Genomic DNA, 9,417 nt, shown 5'->3' on the forward strand with positions numbered 1-9,417 from the left:
CGATCTGATGAACGGCTTTTGCTGTGGAACCCCTCCAGAAGAGAATCAATAGTACTTCCCGGTCCAAAATTGAGGCTAATGGATTCTGTTTTCGGATTGGGATACGACACAAGTATTGAAGGCTATAAGATACTTCAAATTAACCGGAATGAAAATGCAAGGTTTCTAAAAGTATCCACTGAAAGTATGCCCCATAAGGCATAACTTTTCCTTAAGACATAGACTTTGCCTTATAAGGAAAACTTTTAGTTGTGCCTTAAGGAAAAGTTACGCCTTATAAGATACTTACAGTTACGCTTGTGGGCAAGAACTTTTATGAGCGTAACTAAAAGATGCCCTAAGGCGAACTTTTCCTTAAGGCATAAACTTTGCCTTATAAGGCGGAACTTATAGTGATGCCGAGTCCCAAGATAACTTTAGTTATTTCTTAAGGAAAAATTTCGCTTTATGGGGTATACTTTTAGTTATGTCTTATGAGGTACACTTTTAGTTAAGGCATAACTAAAAGTTTACCTTGAAAAGTAAAAAAAAAAAAATATATGCCTCATTAGGCAAGTCTCCCCCATGAGACTTTGGTTAAACATAACTAAAATTTTACGTGGGCAAATAAAAATTAAACTCTCGCAATTGTGAATTTTTTTAAAATTTTTGATCGGAAATGGGGGGGTTCAACCAACCTTAGTTTAAGCAAGGGCATAAAAATTTAAAGATTACAAATATGAGGGGCAAAATTTAAAGACCACCCCAAAAGAAGGGCCCTTGATTATAATGGGCAATTTGCACGATTGCCTATTCGGGGGTGGTCTTTAATTTTCGTCCCTCAAATTAGTGCTCTTTAAATTTTTGCCCTTTCATTACAACCTCTTGGTTCTGAGTTTGAACCCCCGCTCAGTCAAAAATTTTAAAAAAAATCGCAAGGTAAAATTTGAATACGTAATGCAGAGTTTTGACTCAAATTCTGCCTGATCAGGTAGAATTTGACTACAAACTCTACTTAAGACAGAATTTTACCTTCAGACATAAGCCAAACTCTATCTTTAGACAGAGTTTTAACAAAGCTTTGGCTTTAGGCATAAGGCTAAACTCTACCTTAAGGTAGAGGTTTGCATTACCTTAAGGTAGAGGTTTGAATTAAGACAATTTTTTTTTTTTTACTCAATTAAAATTTTACAAAACTCTACTTTAAAACCTAACTTTTGCCCGAACAGGCCTCACTTTGCTACGAAACTGTCTAGCAATTTTTTTTTTTTTACTGAACTGGGATTCGAACCCCAAACCTCATGGTATTAAGCAAATGATAAAAATTAAAGACCACAAATTTGAGGGCCAAAAATTAAAGACCAGTGCATTTGCAGGGCAATCCGCACAAAAAAAATGATTATAAAGTGGCTGGATTTTGATTAGTTTTGAAAAATGATTATAAAATGAATTTTTTCCATTTTTTCCAGGTCCAATGTCGCAAGTGGATTTACATAATCACTTCAGAGCAGTAGAAAGGGAAAAGAAATCAGTTTTTCTTTCCATGTTATTTTTTCCATTGATGGTAGAAAATTCTTATGTACAATTCTGTACAGGTCAATGATAGAACTATTTATTGGAAAGAATTTACAGGTGAAGTAGGGGTTATGCACAAAGGAAATAAGACGGTGAGACATCGAATAAGTTCACCATCTCAGTCGCTGACGTCAAAATACTTGGGATCTCTGGGATAATGATGTTCCACATGCAACTGCAGTTTCAAAAACATGGATTCTAATTAGTCATATTGAACTAACTGAGCATCTCTGATATGACAAATGAAGGCAGCCCTCTACAGTGCCAAACAATATGTAGCTCTGCATCCTAAGGACAATATCTCCTTCACAGTTGGCAAACAACACGAGAGAAAACAGATTTGATGAATACGCATGTGTTTATGAATGATGAACAACACGACTATTAAGTTGTGGGTAGTACTATGATTGAAGTCGAGCAAATGATAAAAATTTCTGGTTCACATATTAATGACCATAAGCATGTCACCCCACAAAGACATAGGATTTAACTCCACTTAATCCAGTGGAGAAAACACAGATTTCTTCTCCATTTCGGAGAAAGAAACCAGAGGTTGGATGGTTGGACAAGTTTCATCTAGTAATCACAACATAGTTTTCTTCATATTAATAAATTTCAACCCATTTGCATAACATCCATTCGACATACTGAGGCAACAGGCTGAACAGTGTGCAAATCAGATCAATATAGTCCAACATCACTGAACTTTTTTAGAGAAATATAAATGCTTTAGTAGGCAGTAGGATAGATAACACAGTATTAGACATACCTTGCCTTCATCAGAATCTGAATGTCGCTGAGGGAAAACTACTCTCATATCATTATACAAGTAGAATCGTCTCCCCTCTTCAACGTCCATGCCATTTCTTGCACTCTTCTTAGGGTAGGGGCACAAGAACCAGAGATGTAGAGCATAACGAAGAACACTAGAATTAGCACTACTCTCATTCACCTTTGAAGTGCTATTTGCAGGTTTGGTAGAATATAGGATTGAACTGTCATCCTCAACATTAGTAACCGAAGCTGGTCCGCTATCCATTTTTCTATCTAAACTCTTGCTTCCAGCTTTATCCATAGACAAATTTATCTTTTGACGTAAAAATGTCTGCAATCAGATAACTTGCGTGAGATCACCATTGCAGATGCGGATTTACATAAATGCCAGTATCACTTTAATAATGCCCCATGTAATCACTAAGATTATATATGAAAGCGTGTTAAGATTATATATGAAAGCGTGTTAGCTGCACATAATTGGACCTACTTTCCTGTTACACATGTATATGCAGAGATCATCCAATACCAATCCCAGCAAAATAAATATTCAAGTCCAGTGAACAGAAACACCGCTTGCAAAGATTGTTCAGCCGATCTAATCATTCAGACCAGCGAAGAAATCGACAGGCTACAATCGGACTGCAGACAAACAACTGCAAGGCTAGTGATGCCATCTTGCAGTAGTTTGCTTGAAGAACAATGCTTCATGTAATGGAGCTCAAATAGTGATGAAAACAAAGATGTATGAGGCTATGCAAAACTGCATAATATTTAGAGAATTATTTTCTTTCAACTTCCTGTTTCACAAGAGCCTCTATACTGAAACGAGGATCCGTAATAACCTATCCATTCTTCTATAAAACTAAGCCAAAAGAGTGTGATTACGTATCCTCGATTATTTTGTTTCAACTTCCATGTCTTTTCTTTCCTTGAGTCAAAGAAAGAAAAGGCATGGAAGCTTAAAACATTTGAAGGATATTATGGATCTCATAAATTAAGGATTTTCAAGACTCAGGGGAAACTCATATTCTTTCCTACTCCTTACTCTTCAAAAGCATGACCCTGCCAAGTAATTTGCATCAAAATAACAACCACCACCACACCAACAATCCCAAACTACTCGTGGTTTGCTATATGAATCCTCTGTATCCATTCAACTCTATAGTGACTCCATTCACTTCAATGCTCAATAATTTGTACTTTAAAACAAATTAGAATTCACTAAAATTAGAAATATACAAAATCTCACACTTACCCCAACACTGTCATACAAATCTGTAATAATAAAAACTCCTGTCAAACACCAATCCTAATGTAAAGGTACAACTAGTTGATATAGTTTATAACTTTATATGGATTTTACTTCCATTCTCGCTAATTTGGCATGGATTTTGAGAGATCGTAAAACTTTTGAAACAACTTTTCATCCCTGTGCTTTTAGGTCTACCTCGTCCTCTTTAACACACCTTCAATCATCGTAGTGGCACACTTAAAGACTGGTGCATTTGGAGGCTTATGTAGGATATGGTCAAACTATCTATTCTCTCCTTTTACTCTCTATGTTGCTGCTTACACCTTCATTACTGTGATCAATCATAAAATCTAGTGTGACAGCACAGTCAATCTTAACATTTGCATTTTTATAACACTCATCTTCTGAATACGTAGGACCTTTAAGGCCTAGCTTTCACTCCGACAAAAGATTAAAAAGCTCCACCCAAAAAAATCTTGACAGAATCCACTGACTTCTTCGCAAAAAAACAAAGAAGGTTGCTTGTCCTGATAAAGTCATGGTAATAAAGAATCATAAGTTGATTTTATGTTTTACTGTGAATTTCGGCTGCCTTTTAACTCTTAATGCAGCCTTATGAATATTCCTTGAAATTCTAGCTGACATTCCTAAAACTACAATTACTTGCTTTTCCTCCCCAGTCATCACCGAAGTTTGTCCATGGCTAACCATCCACGTTCAAATCGTAGTTAACTGCATAAAACACTGAGCCATAGTATTCCTTCGCTGCATATAACATGAGATGCAGTACTCTTTTCTTTGACACCTCATCATTAAACAATCATAGAATTAGGCAAACATCAGAATATCAGATTATCTGCCAGTCGCAGAGTTTAAAGCCATGAAAGAAGAGTCTGACTCAACAACCTCCTATCTACTATATAAACCAATCAGTTTCCCATTATCCATCATCAAACATGCACAAAATCAGTGCAAAGCCCAATGGTTCCGTACTTAATTTAAAGCTCGTGAACGGATTACTTATTCAGCATACACAGGTGCTTCAGGGATTCACTGCCTCTTGAACCATTTTCCAATCACAAAATTGAATGAATAAAAATGATGACTATGCTAGATATTCTCCGATAAGGAAAAGATTGTGCATCATTATGACAAACAAATAGAAGCTCACCAAATTATATTTGCATAGTTTCCCCACCTCAAGGTTACCCTAAAAATAAAATAAAAATGTCCTTAAAGTAGTAATACAGCTTGAACCTACCTTCGTACCAGCTGGCATGTCAGTCAAATCATAGCTACAAAGGAATGTGTGGATAGGTGTCCTCTCTGGATTGCTGAGAACCTGCCAATTGCAATTAAAAAAAATTGTACTTTATATTATGAATTCTGCAAAGATTACATTTATGTTCAAATCAGAGCAAATTACCAAAAAATGTATATTTCCTACAACTAGATGTCACAAAGAGCTGTAGCATTCAGAAAGAAGGAAAATTTCTACATATATATTCTTTTATAATGGTCCAGACCAACTTGAGCGCAAAAGGAAAATTTCTACATTTAAATATCATATCTCAGACTTATAGCCTATAGTTAATTCTAGAACTGCGATCATATTCATTTTCTCTGGAAGTAATGACCAAAGAGAAATACTAGATGACCGACTCGAACTTGCAATTTCATGATCGATCTCCAAAGCTATTTGTTATTCTCTGAAACAAATAAGCTATCATTATTCTTTAGGATCTCTGGCAAAACGATATGGCTATTGAATAATCTCAGTCATCTAACCCCCTGCTTTAAGCCAAGTGAAAACCAGAAAGATGAGAGTACTTATATGAACGAGAGCAAGAGAGAGACAAAGTAGAACAGATTTGCAGCGAACAAGCTACTCTCCAACAGTAAGCAACAACTATGAAGGTATCTCATACCAAAGTGATTAACGAGGCGGAAAGACCTATTCACGCAGTCTCTTTATTCTCCCCATGAGAATGACATGCTAAGAGATTTAGACCAATGATAGATTCAGGTATCGTCCAATTTCTAAGTTTCTTCATCTTACGGTATGGTGTCAATCAATCAACCCTAAAGTTCGGTTTTTCTTATACAATGATGTTAATTGTAAAACCTACTTTTAGAGATATCAGTCCAGCATGTTCTACTGCAAAAGGCTTCATATCATGAGCTTCACATCATAAAAAGCTTTCGATGATCATAAAAAATTACTTAGCTTAGGAAATATGAACAACCAAATTAAGAGTTGTCCTCAAAAAGATTTGATTTCCTTTTTATGGACAAGTTGGTGCAATTTGATCACCTAGTATATCCAAAATCCAATCTCTCTCATACTGAAACCAGTTTATCAGACAATTTTTTCAATATCAAATTAGCAATCCAAGGATGGGTTCCTTTTGCCTGAGAGCAGAGATATGTTTTATGGCTATCTCCTTTTATATGAAAATTACACTCATTAGAGTAAAGCATCTTAAGACATAAGGAGCAGAATACCAGTTGTATGCGCCCTTTCATCGGTATACGTAGGCGGCCCTTGTTTGTTTGTGAACCATTAGTGCTAGAATTCCCGATTCGTGAGCCTTTACTGCCACTGCTTGGTCTTCCAAGATCTATTGATGAGTAGTACAGCAATAAGTTATCAGCATCTACACTAGTTACAGCAAATGGAAGTTTCTGAGGATGTGGCGAGAAATTTCCACCAGTGATACTAAGGACCGCAAGAAAACCATCAATTCTCTGCATAAGTATATTATAATTTGTCAACAAAAAGCAATTTGTCAAACCATTTCTAAGATCAAGGCATGAATGCTTAAACAAAGAGATCAAGGAAAACTAATGCTCAAAATGAAGACCAAGGATAAAATGGATGACATCTGAAAGAATATAAAGAGCATCATTCGAGATAATTGGGGCACTAAGAACCACCTGGCTCACTACACCGGATGCCAAACGACCAGATAAGAGTGACTCCTCGAATGAACCAACTAAGGACCTTTTGACAGACAGTCCACTAAGACTTCTACCAAATCTTGCACATTGATTTGTAGGAACTGAATTTTGTGCCTTGGACCGTCTAATTTCAGGTGTGAAACGTTCTAAGTTCATCTCAAAAACTTCAACATCTTGGAAAAGTTCACTTCCTGTTTTGTGAACCTCTTCCTTCCGGGGAGATAAAATGTCTGAAAATCTTCGATCAAGTGAGTGTTCCACATCCTTCAAAGTTAAGTAGTTGTCATCATGATCCTCCCAGGAATTCCTAAACCTTTCGGCACGTCCCACCCTCATATGAGATTTTGGTCCAAGAGGAGAAAGAGATAATGGTGGCGAGAACCTACTTTCTACGGGTATGTCCATTATCCCATCTTTCAACTGTGTTTTTATCATATGTGCACAAAAATTTAACCCAGGGGATGGAGGAGTAAAAGGAATCTCAGATTCAGGAACCTCGTCATTGAACAAAGGACCATCTGTCACAAAAGGGGAGACTTCTCCACATGTTTCATTCGGCGAACAACAGTTCCCCCTAGGGAAAGATGGCATGAACCAATTTTTATTACTGAAGTTGTTTGTGTTGCCTATATGAGCCTTTTTATGTTCTTGAGAGGGAGCACCATATTTATCAAGCGTGAAGTTGGAGTTACTTCTAACAGTACTACCACCAATATCCAAAGATTCACCTGCAAATTTATCTGGAAGAACCATGCCATTCAAAGGTGACAACAAGCGTTTCCTAACTAATGAACCTGTAGATGAGTTGACACTATCCGATGGATTTGCTTCGAACAAATTAGCATGGCTATTTATTTCACTTTTTGATTCGAACCCAACAATCCTTGATGCAGGACTCTGGGTAGTAGTCCTTCCACCATTATGAGTGAAGAATCCATGATTCTCCGCAGAATCAATCCTCAATTTATGCATGCTTGTCATACCGTCTTTATGAATACTAAGAATATCAGCATCCCTCGAAACATCCCTCAACGAGACGAATGAAAAATCCGCTGATGTCCGATTGCTAAAGGAACTTATGTGCATTCCACTCATATCACAGCTGCTCATACCAGCAAATCTAACAGGACTTTGAACAAATGTACTCAATGATGTAGCCACTTCTTCAGCAATATTGCTGGAGGGCACCTGAGGCAACCCCATATCCCAACTTAAATTCGTTACCTCCACAAACTTCTCGTCAAAACGTCAAATCTATCTAATCTACTAACACTACCTAAACTCTATCACCTGTCTAATGAAATTCCCAGCAGTTCATTCTCATACCATCAGAACAAACCGTAGAACTACGTTAACGCTACAACATTACTATCATCATCAAACTGGAAAACACTACCTATCTATCAATGGGATTCCTAAAAATGTTTCATCAAACAATCTAGCATCTATATTCGACACGACTACGAAGGTACTACAATAAGCATTGGCTTCACATTCACACCACTCTAATATATCAGACCGATTTCCCATGATTCGTCGCACAATATTAAACCAAATCCTGAAAAAAAATATGTTGAAACATTAGTCCTATATCCTAATCATAGTAATGATCAGACATTGAAAATGTAATTATCCATTTCACATACATTGCTATGATCACTCAATTAAGGGGCAAATTTGGAATCTCTTTTAGATTAAAAAAAAAAAAAAAAAAAAAATAAAAAAAGGAAAAAACCTCGCAAAGATTTATGGATGAATGTTTCAATTAATCCGATCTAAAAATAATTACTGATCGGTTTTAGCAAGATCAATAATCAATATATGAGAACTCTACAGATTATATGAGCTAAAAATTAACGATCAATTACGATTATCCCCTTTTTTTGCCTCTTAAAAAATTCATTAAAAATAACTCGAAAATATATATTCAACATTCAAATTCACAAACACGATCATCGTTAGTTATGAAAACTATGCAGGATTAAAATGATTTTAAGTGTTTGATTACATAGAAGAAAAGCGTAAAACAAATAAAAAAAAGAGGAGAAGATTATCTGATACCCATAAAAACAAAACGGAGGCACCAGTAATCATATCTCTAATTTAACTATGAAAATTGAAAACAAAGAAGAAAGGAGAGGGGAGGTGTATTTATATTTAAATTTTTTGTAGAGGGGAATAGATGAAGAGAAATCAAATTTCCCTTTTTTTTTTTAATCCTGTGGTTCTTGGCTTTTGTATTTGTTGTTATAATCTATCCTTCTTCTTTACCTTTTAACTGTGCCTCCCTCTCCCTTTCTCTCCTTTCAAAGTTTCCCAATACCATTTATAATTTTATGTAATTTGTTTCTCTGATATACAATGGGCTTGGCTTTGTTGTTGGGGAAAAGATGGTTCCAAGAGATATGCTCCTACCTGTTGGTACTCTGTGCAGCGTCAATTGTACTTTGTTCAACAAGGATGGCTGTCAAACTTGCAAATTTTTGTAACCTATATCCTTGGTCTTACTTATATTTACACGTACGATGAGATATGAATTTTATGAGATTACTTTTGACTTTTAGGGCTCGTTTCGTTGGGAAACAACTTATCCCGGGATTAGTTATTCCACCCTCAAGCGCATAAAACCTGGGATAAAATAAGGCTAGATATATTGTATAACTAATTAATTAAATTCCATTTTTATTCCAACCAAACATGAAATAAGGAGGTATTAAAATTTTATCTCGGAACTATTTTTGCTTATCCTTCACACCAAACGACCCCTTAGATTATACTAATAATGATGGTATAAAATCTTAAAGTAGTTGTAATTTTCTAAAAACAAATATTATTCCCCCAATTTATGATGCATAGAGTTAAAAAAAAAAAAA

At 35.9% G+C, this 9,417-nt stretch overlaps 1 protein-coding gene across 3 annotated transcripts; it reads right to left on the reverse strand.

Moving 5' to 3' along the window:
• Positions 1–1,484: 1,484 nt before the first annotated feature.
• Positions 1,485–8,974, reverse strand: LOC132056202 (uncharacterized). Of its 3 annotated transcripts, none has more exons than XM_059448294.1 (6): positions 8,816–8,974; positions 6,521–8,102; positions 6,089–6,331; positions 4,845–4,925; positions 2,324–2,659; positions 1,485–1,729 (listed from the first exon to the last, which is right to left on the reverse strand). In XM_059448294.1, exons 2-6 carry the CDS (start codon positions 7,745–7,747, stop codon positions 1,673–1,675), a joined length of 1,944 nt encoding a protein of 647 aa, XP_059304277.1. In that variant the 5' UTR covers positions 7,748–8,102; positions 8,816–8,974; the 3' UTR covers positions 1,485–1,672. The 3 variants fall into 3 exon arrangements, with proteins under 3 accessions (XP_059304277.1, XP_059304276.1, XP_059304278.1); XM_059448293.1 differs by lacking the exon at positions 8,816–8,974 and adding an exon at positions 8,606–8,763; XM_059448295.1 differs by lacking the exons at positions 1,485–1,729; positions 2,324–2,659; positions 8,816–8,974 and adding exons at positions 2,779–2,970; positions 8,606–8,766.
• Positions 8,975–9,417: the final 443 nt, after the last annotated feature.

Source organism: Lycium ferocissimum, chromosome 5, assembly GCF_029784015.1.
Source record: "Lycium ferocissimum isolate CSIRO_LF1 chromosome 5, AGI_CSIRO_Lferr_CH_V1, whole genome shotgun sequence".
Taxonomy (NCBI): domain Eukaryota; kingdom Viridiplantae; phylum Streptophyta; class Magnoliopsida; order Solanales; family Solanaceae; genus Lycium; species Lycium ferocissimum.

Excerpts from the sequence above, each read along its gene's own strand:
- LOC132056202 (XM_059448294.1), bottom strand. The coding sequence starts at position 7,747 with ATGGGGTTGCCTCAGGTGCCCTCCAGCAATATTGCTGAAGAAGTGGCT. Across the intron at positions 6,332-6,520 it reads CATCCGGTGTAGTGAGCCAG|AGAATTGATGGTTTTCTTGC; the intron begins GTGGTTCTTAGT and ends ATACTTATGCAG. Across the intron at positions 1,730-2,323 it reads CAGATTCTGATGAAGGCAAG|TTGCATGTGGAACATCATTA; the intron begins GTATGTCTAATA and ends TTGAAACTGCAG.